The sequence below is a fragment of the Neomonachus schauinslandi genome, chromosome 1 (genome assembly GCF_002201575.2).
Source record: "Neomonachus schauinslandi chromosome 1, ASM220157v2, whole genome shotgun sequence".
NCBI lineage: Eukaryota > Metazoa > Chordata > Mammalia > Carnivora > Phocidae > Neomonachus > Neomonachus schauinslandi.
The window spans coordinates 124,440,429-124,457,691 of NC_058403.1; the positions used below are offsets into that span (position 1 = coordinate 124,440,429).

General features: G+C 42.1%; 1 protein-coding gene across 3 annotated transcripts in view; it reads right to left on the minus strand.

Moving 5' to 3' along the window:
* Positions 1–7,951: 7,951 nt before the first annotated feature.
* CEP63 (centrosomal protein 63) overlaps positions 7,952–17,263 on the minus strand; it is a 57,161-nt gene continuing 47,849 nt past the window's right edge. For 2 of the 3 annotated variants that reach the window (XM_021678767.1, XM_044915555.1), the window contains exons 12-13: positions 15,267–15,353; positions 7,952–8,379 (exon numbers count right to left, since the gene is read on the minus strand). In XM_021678767.1, coding sequence (XP_021534442.1) covers positions 8,221–8,379; positions 15,267–15,353 — 246 coding nt within the window. In that variant the 3' untranslated portion in view covers positions 7,952–8,220. Of the gene's footprint in view, positions 8,380–10,333; positions 10,611–11,404; positions 11,611–15,266; positions 15,354–17,263 lie in introns of all 3 variants that reach the window. The other variant, XM_044915548.1, reaches the window with a different exon arrangement.

Genomic DNA, 17,263 nt, shown 5'->3' on the forward strand with positions numbered 1-17,263 from the left:
CATATTTTATTTTATGCATTTAGTCATTATTTTGAGGGGTCCATAGGTTTCACCACTCTGCCACAGAAGTGCCTGGCACACAAAAGGTTAAGAACGCTAAGTGTCAGGGCATCTGGGTGGCTCAGTAGTTAAGCGTCTGCCTTCGGCTCAGGTCATGATCCCAGGGTCCTGGGATCGAGCCCTGCATCGGGCTCCCTGCTCCGCGGGAAGCCTGCTTCTCCCTCTCCCACTCCCCCTGCTTGTATTCCCTCTCTCACTGTGCCTCTTTCTGTCAAATTAAAAAAAAAAAAAAGAAGAAGAAGAACTCTAAGTGTCTAAGGCCACCAGCTCCCAGTGATCTGGAAAGCAATAGGGGAGGCAGGGGGAGGGTGGAGGGATCTTGGCCAGTGAAAGGAAAAGAGGCAGTTCTCCCACTTCTATCCTGGCCCTAGGGGATATGATATGCAGCATTTCCCATTCTGCTTTGGCATATTTCTAAGGAACATGTATTAACGCTGAAAAATTTCAGATCTCTGGAAGACAGTTTGAAAAATATGGATTTAGGAAATGACTGAGCCTGAGAAGATTGGAATTGCCTCATGTTGTTTAAAAATGTTTTCATATTAAGACTTTTGGGAGCAAAATAAGAAGATCAGGTGATGCCTTCTTAGTCTACAAATGGTAGCTCATGCAGGAGGTAGCAGGCTGAATGTACCAGCCGTCTAGAAACGTTCCTATCCTTTGCTCATGGTCCAGGACTTGTTAATATGAATAGGTTAGGATTCCATGCTGGGCTGAGGGCCTGTCAGCCAGGAGGGAGATCACTGGGTTCCTGCCCAGCCACCGCTCTGTTGGGTTATCGTGTGACTTGCACATATGGAGTATATGCTCCTGCTGGGAGCAGGCCGTATACTCCACCATGGTTGAAGAAACTAATTGGGGGGCGCCTGGAGGGCTCAGCTGGTTAAGCATCGGACTCTTGATTTCTGCTCAGGTCATGATCTCAGGATGGTGGGATCGAGCCCTGTGTTGGGCTCTACGCTCAGCAGGGAGAATGCTTAGGATTCTCTCTCCCTCTCCCTCTGCCCCTCCCTCTCGCTCTCTCTCAAATAAATAAACCTTTTTAAAAAATAAATTCATTAATTGAAAAACAAAGAAATTAATTGGTAGAAAACACTTCTTGTCTTGTTTGTGGCATGGAATTTGAGGCTGAGGACCCATGCGTTCTAGATTGCAGAAAGATTCAGGGACTGGTGAGCTATTTTAGTTCATGCTATCCACCAGGGGCAAGGCAAATCCAAGAGATGGCCTACCGAGAGGCCCTCCTTGCTTTTCCAAGCCAGTGTCATGGGAACTAGGACAGCTCTGGGAACTGACAACTAGCTCAGCTGCACTAGATGCCTCCAAAGGAGTGGTTGTTCCATGAAAGCACTGGGCAAACTAGTGTCAAATGGTCTTAGCTGATCTGTGTTCCATAGCTGAAGAAATGAGCGGGTTTATGTAATGGATCTGGCTTTTCTTTCTCTATTTTTCCCAGTCATGCTTGGAGAGATATTGGAGGATTTGCCAAGCAGTGTTAGGGCATGAGTCCCATAGTCACACACTTCCCTATCATTGGTCTGTAATGCTCTCTTAAAACGTTCTGTACGCAGTCCTCCTCACCACTGAGATTAGTGCCAAGCATTCCTGCAGCCCCTCCATACAAGATACTTAGCCAAGAAACTCTGCCTGGCTGATTACCATGGACTTTGCTGCCAGGGCCCTCAGGAATCCTGGAAACTGCTCCCCTCGCAGGCAGCACAAGACCACGCTCTGCTGGAGGAAGAGCAGGAGGCTCGCAATGTGCCCAGCTCCTGGCAAAGCCCTTACCCACTTTATCTTGCAGTGCGGAACTGCTCCACTCACAAGCAATTATGCAGACAGAGCTCGGTCACTCGTTCTCTAAAGAGGACCACCACTGTTACTCCCGAGTGTGAGTGCAGAGTGGAAACTATGAGACTCTGGCATGCATGTGCTCTATGTGCTGTGATGTTTTCTGAATATAAACTTGAATTTTTTAGGCGTTGCTACGCATCAGGGAGGCTTTTTTGGTAAGAGCTTTATGAAGATATAATTCACATACCATATAATTCACCCATTTAAAGTGTATATTTCAATAGATTTGGGTGGCCACTATCACACAGCCTATTGTGGAACATTTTCCGAACCCCCCAGAAGAAACCCCTTACCCTTTAGTCTTCCCCCCCAAACCCTCCCTCTCCCTGCCCCTAGCAACCACCAATCTACTGTCTGTCTGCAGATTTGCCCATCATAGCCGCTTCATATAAATGGAATCATACATATGTGGTCTTTTGTGACTGGCTTCTGTCACGTAGCAGAAGGTTCTCAAGGTCGTTTGGTGTTGGGGCAGCAGTACCTCATCCGTTTTTACTACCAAAACATATTCCACTGTCTGGATACACCACGTTTTGTTGATGGGCTCATGGGTTGATGGACATTTAGGTTGTTTCTACTTGTGGCTACCAGGAGTAACGCTGCTATGAACATTCACGTGCCCTCTTTGTCTGGACATGTGTTTTCATTGAGCTCGGGCATACACCTAAGTTTGGTCCTGCTGGGTAAACGGTCAGCTCTAAGTTTAACTTTTTGAGGAACTGTCCAGTTGTTTTCCAGAGTGGCTGCACCATTTTACATTGCCATCAGCAATGTATAAGGGTTCCAATTTCTCTGAGTAAGGAAAGGGTTCAGGTATAGGCAGGGAGAGATAGGGGGGCCTTGACTAGGCTCTGAAAGAGTGAACAAGAGATAAGGGAATAGACCAGACCACCTGGCCTTGGATATTAGGGAGTATTTTTCTTTGGCAGCTACAGTGTAATCACAGAAAATGACCAAATCTCAAAGTCAGTCAGTCATTAAGGGGTTATCAATAGTCCTTGCTCAGACCAAGATGGTGCAAGAATCTCAAGGCCACAAGCTCCCTGGTCTAGTTTTCAATAAAGCCTGGCTTAAAAACCCTCAGTGGCAAGCCATTCGGAACCCCTCTCACTCTAGAGAGCTTTCTCTTTCCTTTCTGTTCTCACCTTCACTTAATAAACTTTCGCTTCACTTCACCCTTTTGCGTCTGCGAGGTTCATTCTTCGACTCGGTGAGACGAGAACAACGCAAGCCTGCAATAACTTCACATCCTTATCGACACTTGTTATTGTCCATCTTTTGTATTACGGTGGCTGTGAAGTAGTAGCTCACATGGTTTTGAGTGGCGTCTTCCTGAAGACAGTGACGTAGAGCATCTTTTCATGTGCTTTTGGCCATTTGTACATCTTCTTTAGAGAAATGTCTATTCAGATCCTTCACCCACTTTAAAATTGGATTATTTGCCTTTTTATTATTGAACAGCTTGAGGTTCTAATGACTATTCAACTGCGTTTTAAAACTCAGCCCTGGGGCGCTTGGGTGGCTCAGTCGTTGGCATCTGCCTTCGGCTCAGGTCATGATCCCAGGGTACTGGGATCGAGCCCCTCATCAGGCTCCCTGCTCAGCGGGAAGCCTGCTTCTCCCTCTCCCGCTCCCCCTGCTTGTGTTCCTGCTCTCGCTATCTCTCTGTCAAATAAATAAATAAAATCTTTAAAAAAATAAAAAATAAAATAAAAATAAAACTTAGCCCTAATAGGAATTGGTTAGACTCCCTACAATTTTGCATCTCTCCCCAGAAAACAGAACACAATTCTGGGAAAATTTCAGTCCCTAAAGTTGTGGTTCTTCATATTTTTTTGGCTCACAGATATCCTTGAGAATCTGATGGACACCCTCCAACAGAAAAACAGACATATGCAAATTTATCTATGTTGCATTTAATATCAGGGAGTTCCTGGACCCTCCACCATTCAAGCATTGCCTTGATAAGGCTCTTTCTTTTCATAGGAAGAATATCTACTTACTTCTGATTGTACTGTCCAATCATTTGAACCTGGCCTTAACGGGCAACATAAAATGCCCAAATTCTCGGTTCCCACAGAGGAAAAAAGAGTGAACTGGTCGTCAGATTATTGAAATCACACTGTGGAGAAATAGCATTTAAAGAAGATTGCTTTGAAGGCCTGCAGTCCATCATTTCTCTAAATCTTCCCCTGTGGTCAGGCCAGACCACAAGAGCTTTATACCATCACATCTGGGACCGCCTTAGAACTGATTGCTCTTTTAGCCTTTGCCATCAGCCCACACTGAGGCACGCTGTAAGGAAGCCCTACAGATTCTCTTATTCTTATCAGTCACAAGAGGGCTGTAGGACCTCTCCTAATGCTCAGACACCCAGCCAAATGCTCATATACACACTCAGAGAAGATATGCTTCTCTTGAACCCATGGTCTGTTTTGATCTTGTGGGCACCATCAACCTTTTAAGTAATGTTTCCTTCTCTGCTTTTGCCCTTAAGCAGCTCAGAGGTACCGTTGCTGCCTGCCCCTAGCAACTGAACTAGATGTTAGTTTGTGGATGGACGTTTACGGCCTTCATTTTCCCTTTGCTCTGATTCCACTCTCGGTTTCTTTTTAATACATTTTGTATCCTATCTCAAACTATCTCTAGAACAAGTCAACAAATCTCTTCCTAACCTTGCCTTTCTGCCCTTGACTGCCATTCATGACAACTGTTTGCTTATGTATGTTCTTAATGACAGAACTTATTTTATAGTTATTGTTCTTACATGTAACTTTTAGTTTCCAGACTCAGGGGTGTTTTACAAACAGATTACCACCACCCATAGTTTACTAGGTGTCATGTGTCTGTGTCTGAGAGGGAAGGTAGAATTTTTTTAAGTTGAGTAGACATAATACTGTATTTTTGGGGTGCCTGGGGAGTCAGTCAGTTAAGCGTCTGCCTTTGGCTCAGGTCATGATCCTGGGGTCCTGGGATCGAGCCCCACGTTGGGCTCCCTGCTCAGTGAGGAGCCTGCTTCTCCCTCTCTCTGTGCTCCCCACCCCCAACTCGTGCTCTCTCTCAAATAAAATCTTAAAAGAAACAGTGTATTTCTTTGTCTATTCAAAAAGATATTTTCATAGTGCTTACTAGGCTAGGTACCATTCTATGTACTTTACAAATACTCATCTTCACAAAAACCCTCCGAGGAAGGTATGATTTTTATTTCCCGTTTTACAGATGAGAAAGCTGAGGTATGGAGCCCAAGGTCACACAGCCAGTAAGTGGTAGAGCTAGGATTAGGAACTGGGTTGCCTGCCTGCAGAGTCCACGTCCACACTCTCTACCCCTACCTAGGCTCAGCTAAGGAGAGCCGGGGCTTTCGGGTCCTGGGCAAGCCACTTAAATCCTCCCTGTGGCTTTGGAACAGTGACACCCACTCCCTCCTAGGCTTATTGAGATCAAAGGAGGCTCCACGGAAAGGCAGCATCCCACTCACAGTGAGAACTCAACTTTGCCTCGTCAGCTAAAATCTGCATAGAAATCCAGACCAAACCTCACTGGGAATGCTGGCCAAGAGGAATGAGGCAACTCACCCAACACAACATCATCTGTAAACACCGAAAGTAGATGAGCACACACTTACCTTTCCATCTCATGTGAGTATCCTGAGGACAGATTTTGTAAAATGTGTATTAAGAAACTAGCTCAAATTGAGTTTGGCACATTTTAATATTTGGCATATCTTTTTGAAAAACAAAGTTGGGAGATTACAGTCGAACATTCTGACAAATTTAGACTGTTTACCTCAACTTTAACAACGTGGTGGAAGTTTAAGAAGTACATCGTACCTCATGATTCCTTAAGTATCTCCAGCGACTAGAGTCTGTCCTTGTTCCTCCTAGTCGGCATGTGCCGTGGAAATTTAGGGTTGTACCCTACATATTTTAAGTGGAAGCTTGGGACAGTCTGAAACTCAGAAATCCCTGCATACCGATCCAGATGGGTACAATATTTTTAGAGTCTGCAAAGCCCTTTCAGAAATGTATTTTCGGGGCGCCTGGGTGGCTCAGTCACTGAGCGTCTGCCTTCGGCTCAGGTCATGGTCTCAGGATCCTGGGATCGAGTCCCACATTGGGCTCTCTGCTCAGCGGGAAGCCTGCTTCTCCCTCTCCCTCTCCCCCTGCTTGTGTTCCCTCTCTCACTGTGTCTCTCTCTGTCAAATAAATAAATAAAATTAAAAAAAAAAAAAGAAATGTATTTTCAACAAATCCTCTCAACCCCATGAGGTATCATCCCCATTTTACAGGTAAGTGCAATGAAGCCCAGAATGGTAGCGATTTTTATGTACTGAGTAGTCATTTAGGATTTACTATGTGTGAGACAGCACTCTCGATGTAGACAGGACCTTGCCCCTGCTTTTAAGGAGTTTTTGGGAGAGACAGAAATTGGACAGCATGATGTGGTCAGTGCTTTGAAAGGGGCACACACAGGGTGTGCTAAGAAATGAGAAACTCTCTTAATCTGGTCAGGGGCTGTGGGAAGGCTTTGCCGAGCAAGACAGTAGGGGCATGTGAAAGTATGGGAAGAGGAGGCTGACCCAAGGGACAGCACATACATAGGCATGAAGGGAAAACGTGGTGCATCTGAGGAAGGACATTTATCCACTGGTTCAAACCATCTGAGCACCTGCCCAGGGCCAGGCTTGTGCTGGGTCATGAGGACCCCACCACCAACCAGACAGGCAACGTCCCTTGCCCTCAAGGAGCTTACGGGTAGAAACAGACAATAAAAACATATAGGGCCCCTGGGTGGCTCAGTCAGTTAAGCGTCTGACTCTTGATCTCAGCTCAGGTCTCAATCTCAAGGTCGTGAGTTCAAGGCCCATGTTGGGGTCCACAGTGGGCATGGAGCCTACTTAAAACAAATCAAAATAAACAAACAAAAAACGTAAATCAAGTAGCAGAATGATTTCAGAGTGGGCAGTACTATAAAGGGAATAACTCAAGGCAGTGAGCTAGAGAACCTGGGAGAAGCCAGTCAGAGATCTCCTCAAGGGGAGACATTAGAGTGTACAACTGATGGCAAGAAACCCCAATCATGGGTGAGGTGAGAGAGGGAGTCCAGGCAAAGAGCAAGGACAAGGACCCTAACAGGTTGAAGCTGGCTGCACCGGAAGCAGAAAGGAGGCCAGCGTGGCTGAAGCACCGTGGACGAAGGACGATGCAGGGGGCGATGCAGGCAGGCCCTGTTACCCAAGGCTCTGTAGGCTCTGGTAAGCAATTCGGAGTTCTTCTGAGTGCAGCAAGAAGCCTCTGAAGGGTTTCAAGAGAGGTGGCGGTGCCTCTGTTTCACTTCCTGGCGTCATGAGTGGAAGGGATGCCAGGTAGGAGGCTACTGGCAGCATCTAGGTGAGAGATGGCTTAGTCTAGACAGGGTGGGGGCACTGGAGGAGAAATGGCTGCATCTGAGACAGATTTTGGAAGCAGAACCGACACGACCTCCCGCTGGTTTGGACATGGAGCTGTGGGGTCTAGCTCCTCCACTGATCCATTTCCTGGGACCTTCATATGCTGGCGTCCTTCAGCGCCCCTGGCCCTGCGTTCTGCTCTTCTCTCCCTACACACTCGCCTTGGGAAACTTTACCAGGTGGATCTTATCGGCTCTCCAGGGTTTCTACCACCTTCTACACACAGATCTTTGTCTCCCCTTTAAACGTCTCAGTAATGCAGAGGCCGAGCATTTCCATCTGACCTTCCATAGGCACTCCACGCCTAAAACCAGCCCTGTCCCCTCCCTCCACCTCTCTCTAATACTTGTGTTCGGAGCAAGAGAGGGCTTCCTGTCAAAGTTCTTTCGCCCCTGGACATGCTAGCAACCCAACTGGCTAATAAACAGCAACACCAGCGCATCGACCTGGATCTGGGTCAGTTGACTCTGAAATCCGTACTCCTGCTACATACTTCTGTAGTTACTTTATCTTCAACTTGTATCATAAAATCTTTATTTTAATTAGTCTCTAGCTATTCACATTTAAGTCAAGAGAAAATATCACTTTATAATAAATATTAATGTAAGGGGAAAAAAAGGCTAGCAAAGTGGTTTATTCTTACAAGTTATTGCTGGAAAAAGTTCTTCAAACAAACCAGTGCAGTGAAAATGCCTTAGAGAAGTGTCCGTTTTTCAGATTTCTTCACAACAGTGTTAGGATGTCTCATCTTGGCATTTTTTGCATCTTTGTGTTCTAAAGAGCCACCACTTCCAGGTGACAGGAACTCTTCAGGGCCTATTTTCATTTCCAAGTTTGTGATTTTTTTTTTCAAGAGGCTACTTTAGGGTCGTGAATTGCTTCACTGTCTTTTCACTCTCTCTTTTGAGTTCTTCAATATGGGCATCCAGGCGCTCTAGAATATGATGCGACCTCAGCTCCTCCTCTTCCAAAAATCTGGTAGCTATGGAACCAAGAGGAGATACCGGCAAGGGACACTGGAGGAGAAACAAATTTTGACATACGTAAGTTGAATAGTGTACTTCTCACATACATTTTCATGCTATTTTCTAACCAGAAATATTAAAAGGTGACTTTTAAAAAACTACTTTTTCTTCTGAAGAGAGATTTGTTTTTATCCTAATAATAAGACTAGTAAAGAAAAAAAAAAGAAAGAAAGTAGCCGTTCTGGAAAAATTAACACGGACCTCTTCCTTTCTGACCCAAATTGTATAAATGTAAAGTGTCACATAAATATATTAGCTTTGGGTCTGAAGAATGTCTGTCTAGACTTTGTATAAAGTATACATATAGCCTTTAATAGCCTTTAATACCCCAGAAGAGAGTATACTTAATGTCTGTTACTGCAAATTCCCTTTTAAAATCTGAATATGTTACTTTGATTTTAAAGCACAGCAAATCTACTGATAACATATTAGATCCCAAGTGAAATCAGTACTTTCTCTCCTCCAAAACCTCAGTCCATAATCCCTCATCTGAAACTCCTGGGGCCATGGTCTATCAGAATCCAGACCTCAGAAAGGTAATATAGGACATGTACCACACACAGTCCCTCCTCACATGCAGTAGTTATTTCTAGAGTCATCTCAAACACTGAGTTAGTGAATAAAGCATCACTGCTCCTTGGTGAAATACACACACACACACACGCACACACAAAAAAAATCATCCTAAAACGATTCATCCTGGTAGAGTCCATTTTCTTTATTTGATAAAAGAGAAAACGAGGTTCAGAAGTTGAAGTGACTTGCCTGAGGCCGTTCGACTAATGGGTGCTAGAACTGGGATTCCAACCCTGTTCACCAGCCCCAGAGCCCACACTCCTGATGCTACACCACGCTGTCCCCACCTCCTCCCCTCTCTGGTCACCTCTGTGTGACAGCTGGACAGAAGGGCAGAGTGCCACCTCGGCCAACCTCAGCTGGGAATGTGCAAGTCTAGGGATTCAAATTTTTCACAGCTCTGCACACGACCACAAATGACCGTAGGAGTCCCTCAAGTATTGACAGAGGGTTACAAATAGTTTAGCGAGTAGGCAATTCACAAACACAGAATCCATGATTAATGAGGATCAACCATATTACCTTACTGGAGTCTGAGGTAATGTCTCATAATCAAACATATTGATATTTCTGAAGTAAAATGCTAAGTAAAATTAAATAAAATCTATACATATTATCACATCAGTTCAGGTCAGGTTTTAGTGCCAAGGAAGTTTTGCTGCCAAATGTAGGAAGACAGTTTGCAGGACATTTTTGGATTTCAGAATTACATGTAAGTGAAGTGGAGACTTATTTTAAAAATGAAAAGAAAACCTTTCCATGGACTTGTTGGTACATTCAGAAGTCACAAATACTGAGCTTTCACAGGTGTGGGACCCCTAACTGGTGAGGGCAATGAATGGCCAGAGGCGAGTGCTTCAAGTCTGCACGGCAGCTGCAGGAACATGGGGCCAGCGCAGGGTCACCCTGCGTGGTACTGAATCCATGTTCTGGATGCGTCAGATGCACTTCCTTCCTCTGCCTCCACCCACCCTCTTTCTCCCTTTCCCACAGTTCCTTCCTTCCTTCTTCACTGTCTAGACCTCAGGACTATCTTGGCATCCAGAGATATTCCTTGAACCAACCATTCTAATACAAAATTGACCCTCTCTGAAAAAGGCAGGAAAGGAATTTCCAATTAGGGTTAAAAACAGGCATGGCTATTAACTTTCAGAACTAAGATGCATTTTGAAAAGTAATCATGGCTGAATGTGTCTTCCCAAGCAAAATCCTAAGACAGAAAAACATGAGAATAATACAGAGTACTCAAGATAGAGAACTGGTAAGAAACAAACCAACACACCCCATCACCCACCTTTATCCTTCAAATAAAAAATAAAACCAAACTAAATAGACTTAATAAACTAGTAAGATGAGAAAGCTTCCATACCGAAGACATAAACTCTTCTTGGTCATTTATACTCTCAGAGACAGTGTCCGAAGAATTGGCTTCATTTATATCTAGCACTGAAGGCAAAGAGTTAGTTTTGCACAGAAAGTTAGAAGGCAGAGAGACGGAACTGCAAGGGGTGATCTGAGAACTCAGGGGGCTGAGGACCCTGGACATGGGCTCTATACTATCCAACGCTTGTCGTCTCAGAGAATGAAGACCTGTTTTGTAGTGCTCAGTCTTTATTCCATCATGTCTGTACGGGCCATGGGTTGGCCTGGATAGCAGATTAGAAAACAAAACAAATAGAAATTGTAATGACTTTTCTCTTTTAACACAAAACTGTTACAGGAAGTTAAAGGACCTTAAAAATAAAGGAACAGGCTAACCAGTTAAGGCTGTAATTTATAAAATGAGCAGCCCACTCAGACCCCTTTTTCTATCCATTCAGGCCCCATATCCAATCCCCACTGCCAGGCCCCGGCCCTCACACCCGGACAGTAGAGCCAGGAAGACGAGCTACCAGAGAAATGGAGTGTGTCTGGTGCTAGGACAGAGGGAAGTACTGTGCACACAAGATCTGGTGTCAAGGTGGTAGCGGAGGTGAGGTGTCAGCACGGGCTTTGGTGGGTAGGTAGGGAGACACATGAGCCATATAGGAAGAGCCGAAGCCAGGTGGGTTTTCATGGAATGCTGACTTCGTGTGGTAACAGCTCATAATTAATTGACCAAAAATACAAAGGAAGCTTTCTTCATATAAAAAAGCCAATTTCTACTTCTTATGGTATCAGTGGGGGTTCGAGAGGTGGGAGGCAGCATGGAAAGGCTCGGGGGAGGAAGGACATTGTTTACACATACATCCAGAGTGTGTGAAACTAAAACCTGAATAAAAGTGCTTTATAACCCCCACCACTTTGTAACCTCATAGTAGCTTTACTCGTATACACTGTACTTCAGAGTCAAACACAGGGCTGTTTGAGGAAGATTTAATTTCTGTAAGCCTGAAATTATTCTCAAAGAAATGAGAATTATAATGGTACACATTTTAAGTAAACTGTGAAGAAATTTTACTTGAATTCTGTATTCTCGAACTCAGGTGCTCTGCCGTGTATCGGTTTAAAGAGCCTGTCATGGTTTTTTTTGCACATCTGAGTAGAAATTTCCAGCTTAGATTTAGTATCCATCAAATCTTTCTGTAGTTGTTGATTTTCAGACACTAATTTATTTAATGCCTCAATATAATTCTCCTGGAGGTCTGCTAGTGAAATCTCTTTTGCCTAATAAAAAAGAATACTAGAGTTACTTAATTGGTATAAGAATACTTTTGATCTGTGATACCACTGGTGGGAAATTACTTTTTTTTTTTTTTTTTAGTTGTAACTAGTTCATCTATGGCTTTACTTTGGAAAAAGTGACTATTTGTGGTTGGCCCCTCCCCTATGAGAAAACAAGTGTTGTTTCTTACAGTGAATGGGGGTGGAAAATGAGGAGCACGATGGGCTTCCCTGATGTGCCAAGGAAGATCTAAGGAGCCAGAGGAAGGCTGGAACTCAGATGGAGGAGAGCTACAAGAGAGAATCAGAAACAGAAAAAAGAAAGAGAATAGCATCCATGGGTTCTTCCAGAGTATCTATGGAAGAAAACTGAGAGACCCAGTTCAAAGAAAGACATTTGAACGGAAGGTTCTGAAAAGGAATTCCAGCTGGCAGGGACAACTTTTAAATAAGTACTCTCTGGTCTTAAGGACTTTTCCATAACATTGGCACCTGTTCTGGTATGTGAAATCAATTTGAAATACATGTAAAACAGCATTCAGGTATAAGGTAGGAATTCCTACTCTGATCTGGTCTGGGTTCTGTGATCATGAATTTTACTTCTCAATTCTAGGTGCTTCCTGGTAATACTACCTGAAAAAACAGTAGTCTGGACCATTTTTTTTTTTCTAATGACAAAATATTTTGTTAGCATTCTGAAAAATTATGGTAATTTTCTTTGGAATTTAATATGATGTTTAGCTTGGTCTTTTCTGTAAAGAATTTTCTGAAAATAAGCTGGTCAAGGTGGTTTAACAAACAGAATTAAAACATACACTTTAAAACATAGCCTTCGACTATTGGTGTGCTGGTAGTGACAATAAGTTACAAAATTTTTCAGTAAGTTGTCAATGCCAGTTAAAATCTCAAAAAAAAAAAAAATGCAGGACATAGGAGTTAAATTACAAACTACTGTTGATTTTTTAAAGGTGGCAAATAATTTTATCAGAGTTACTGCTTTCATTATTAAGATAATTAGATAATTTCATTAAAATTGTTACTTAATCCAAAAACATTCATTTGTAAAAGTAATTCCACCTTCCTAGGTGGTAAAATGCAAAAAGGAACTTTCTAAAAATTATACTTAATACATACAACATGTTGGGGCACCTGGGTGGCTCAGATGGTTAAGCGTCTGCCTTCAGCTCAGGTCATGATCCCAGGGTCCTGGGATCGAGCCCCGCATCGGGCTACTGACTCAGCGGGAAGCCTGCTTCTCGCCCCCGCTCTGCCTCTCGGCACCCCCCCACCGCCTCTCCCCCCGCTCATGCTCTCTCTCTGTATCTCAAATGAATAAAATCTTAAAAAAAAATACATACAACATGTTCACACTGTGTGTAATTTCAAAACCAAAGGAAGTTTAAAATGCTTGATGGGATTTTGACCAGCCAGAGTCTGATATTTGATGTCATTAAATATATATTTTTAAAAAGACAGTGCTTTGCTTTTGCCAGGCATCTTTTAAAGTTTTCTCAAATTTATTATTTGATTAACAACAATTAAAGAAAAATTAATGTGAGAGGTAATATAAAAATTATGTGCCAAGCACACGCTGGGCTGTGTGAAAAAAGGACAGGATTATCACTGTTAGATGGGATTTCAGGAGGAATTAAGCTCAACAGAATCTCTGGTCATATTCTGGTTTAAGCACCCCTAGGAGTTCCCAACTCTTAAATATGAACAGATAATCACTGCATAAGATTCTCTCGATCAGGTATTGCCAGCCAAATCCTGAGCCTTTTGAAGATTCTGTGGTGTAAATCAGGTGGTTCTTGGCTTTCTCCATACTAGCTTCATATTGGCTTTATAGGGGCAAATAAAATTATCTTTCTTCCTTCCTTCCTTCCCCCGACTTCCCCCTTATAAAGGGTTTAGCTGCTTTCTCCTCTCCTCTTGTTCCCATCCCTTGTGGGTTTGCACTTAAAAAAATCCTCTCATTATATTTTTAGAGGGATTTGGGAAGGAGCAAGATCAGATGCATATTTTCACCTGCCACCTTAAATGACAACATAATAAATCCTTAGTATAGATAGCCACAGATTAACCATCCCTCTAGAGGCTAACATTTAGTTTACTTCAAAATTTTGTACATTGCAAATAACACAAAATGACCATTTCAGCACATTTGCTCCTATAGGATGGGTTCTTTGGGAATGCAAACTGATTTGACCTTGCTGGAGAACTACTCTGCAATAATTATCAAAATCAGAAATGCACATGACCCAGAAGTTTATATGCTATATATATTTACAAGTTTAATGGATATTGCTAAATTGTCCTCTAGAAAGGCTATACCAATTCACTTTCTCATTAACAGAGCATGAGAGCCTGTTGCCCTATATCCTTGCCAATATTAGCTATATTCATTTTTAAAAATCATTGTCAAGCCAGTTAGCAAAAAAGTACTTACTTAGTTTTGATTATTAAGGATGCTGAACAGCTTTTCTTGTTCACTGGACTTTTGCATTATTTCTATGAATTATCTCTGTTCTTTGTCCATTTTTCTACTGGATTCCAATCTTTTTATTATCTTTCCAGGAAATCCTTATATTAATATATTAACTTTTGTCTATTTATAGATTGTTTCCCCCAGTCTATTAGTCTTTTTTATAGGGTATTTTGCCATCCACAAATTTTACATTTTTATTTCGTAAAATTGTTTATGTTGTAAAATTCTTTATGGTTTCATAAGGCTAAGAGAATCTTATTGTCCCAAAAGATTATAAAAATAGTCCCCGATACTGTATTCATTTAACGTTTTGCACTGTCTCCCTCCCCAGCCTCCATAATCCATGACTGTGAATATAAAACTACTTAGTAGTGAATAGGGCTGCTGTGTAGCCTACGTCTCTGGTGGCACAGTCTCTGGAAATGCAGAAAGAAAAAACTTCTACAATCTTTGGGCATTACATCTAAAAAAATGTATGTACTTTAATTTAAAATAGGTCAGAATAGATGGGTCATTTTGCAAATTATAAGAATTTTATAACAAAATAGCTAAAAGGCCATCCATACCATTTATGAACTCACTGTTAACTGACCATGTTCTCCCTGTTTCACAGGAGCTGGCACACACCTCTTACCCCTCCAACTAGTTTACTCTCAATCTCTTAAAGGCAAGAATTCTATCTTACTCATCCTTGCATACAGTACACTGCCTGTGAAAATACTTTGAACACAAAAGATTCTAGAATATTTGACTAAACGAATTATATCTTATAGAAATATAATTAAAACCAAATTATGTAAAAGATGATATACTTTATAAGAAAAAGGTATTATGAACATAATAATTCTAACAATAATAATAGCACCTAAGTGCCCTTACTAAATGCCAGGCACTATGCCAAGCACTTTATATACATGCTCCCTACTAAGAACACAGACTGTACATGTATTTTGTCATATACATAATATAAAAAAATCTCCCAGTTGCTGAAGTGGAGAGTGATATTTTGTTCCCTGCCATCATTGTCTTGACTTCTTTTTATTTGAGCAAGCTTCTGCAGAAGGATCATTCCATAGTTTGATCTTAACTCTCTCTTTACAACATCAATATTTACAAAGTGATTTCTTTAAAAGGCCTGGATAATAGAAAAACTTAAGTTTCTATTATGTACCTCGTGTAAACCCAATTCCAATTTCATCACCATTTCAGAGAGATGACGATTTTCTAACTTGAGTGACTCCATCTGATCCAAAATCTCCTGAGAAGGGAAAAGCAGAAAAAACAAATAAATGCACCTACAAAATTTTTCCATGTATAATTTTCCTCATCTTCATTCACATAAATATATATTTAATTATATTAATATATTAATAAATATATAACATATTTATATATAAATACCTTTCTAAAAAGATTTTTTAGGGGTGCCTGGATGGCTCAGTCAGTTAAGGTCCTGGGATCGAGCCCTGAGTCAAGCTCCCTGCTCAGCAGGGAGTCTGCTTCTCCCTCTGTCCCTCCCCGCCACTCATGCACGTGCGCTCTTTCTCTCAAAGAAATAAAATCTTCAAAAAATAAAAAGTAAAAAGATTTTTTAAAAAAGGGTGTCAAGATGTATTAACACACATGAATTTAAAATATTCTAAGAAGATGAATGAGTTCAGGGCTCCTGGGTGGCTCAGTCTGTTAAGCAGCTGACTCTTGATTTTGGCTAAGGTCACGATCTCAGGGTCCTGAGATGAAGCCCCATGTTGGGGCTCTGTGCTCAGTGGGACGTCTGCTTGAGATTCTCTCCCTCTGTCCCTCTCCCTCCTCATGCTCTCTCTCAAATAAATAAAATCTTTAAAAAAAAAAAAATGAATGAGTTCCCTGATCAATCCCTCCCACTCTCCAGCGTTAGCCTCCTCTCATGTGGTTTCCACCTCCAACATCATATGGACTGCACTCCTTTCACAAGAGAATACAGACATACCTCAGAGATGTTGCAGTTTCAATCCCAGAGCACCGAAATAAAGCAAGTATCACAATAAAATGAGTCGAATACTTTGGTATCCCAGTGCATATAAAAGTTATGTTTACACTATACTGTAGTCTATTAAGTGTGCAATAGCATTACGTCTAAAAAAATGTATGCACTTTAATTTAAAAATACTTTTTTGCTAAAAAATGCTAACCATCACCTGAGCTTTCAGTGAGTTGTAATTACTGATCGCAGATTACCATACAAATATAATAATGAAAACGTTTGAAATATTGTGAGAATTACCAAAATGTGACATGTCTCTACAGAGACATGAAGTGAGCAAATGCTGTTGGAAAAATGGTGCTGACTGACTTGCTCATCACAGGGTTGTCACAAACCTTCAATTTGTGAAAAATGTAACACCTGCAATGTGCAATAAAGCAAAGTGCAGTAAGACCAGGTGTGCCTGTAACTTACTCTCCCTCCTCATTCTCCTCAGCTGTATGCTCCACCATTCCTACTTGAAAAAGACTCCTGCCTTCTTTGGTTTCCTGCTTCCTTTGTGAAAACTATCTAGTTTTCTTCCTTATTGCTACTTTTTTTTAGCTCTATTCCAACACCCTTTTACCCTAAATAAGTAGTTTCCTAAGTGTGGTTCAATCTCTGTCTTCATCTCTATGCTTTCTCACCATATTTTCTAAGTCTCTCAGGGTGTTTCAAATGCCCACTCCATGCAGAGATGCCCACAGCCAGATGTCTCACCCAATTTTAATCTTGAACTCCAGGTCTTCTGTGGAATTGACTATTAGATATTTCCATACAAACGTCCAGCCTTAATCTCAAACCAGTGTCTGCTCCACCAGCTTCCCTATTTTGTGTTCCTTTCAAACAAATTCCGTATCTGCCCTAACCTGCTCCCTATCTTTTTCTCTATTTCACTAAAGGGCATCACTTTCTACTCAGTTGCCCACATTGCAATCCTGAGTGACATCTTCCCCTAACTCTGTCTAACTCGCCCTCCCTGTCCAATCAAATGCAAAGCCCAGTCGATTTTACCAGCCACATCTCAGAATTCCTGCATTTCCCTCTACCTCCCCTGCCCACTGCTCAGGCCACCATCTTACTGCTGTAAGAGTATCTGAGTGGTCTCTCTGCCTCCTTGCTCATTCTCCATATCACCACCATAGAGACCCTTGATGCCTGCTTAC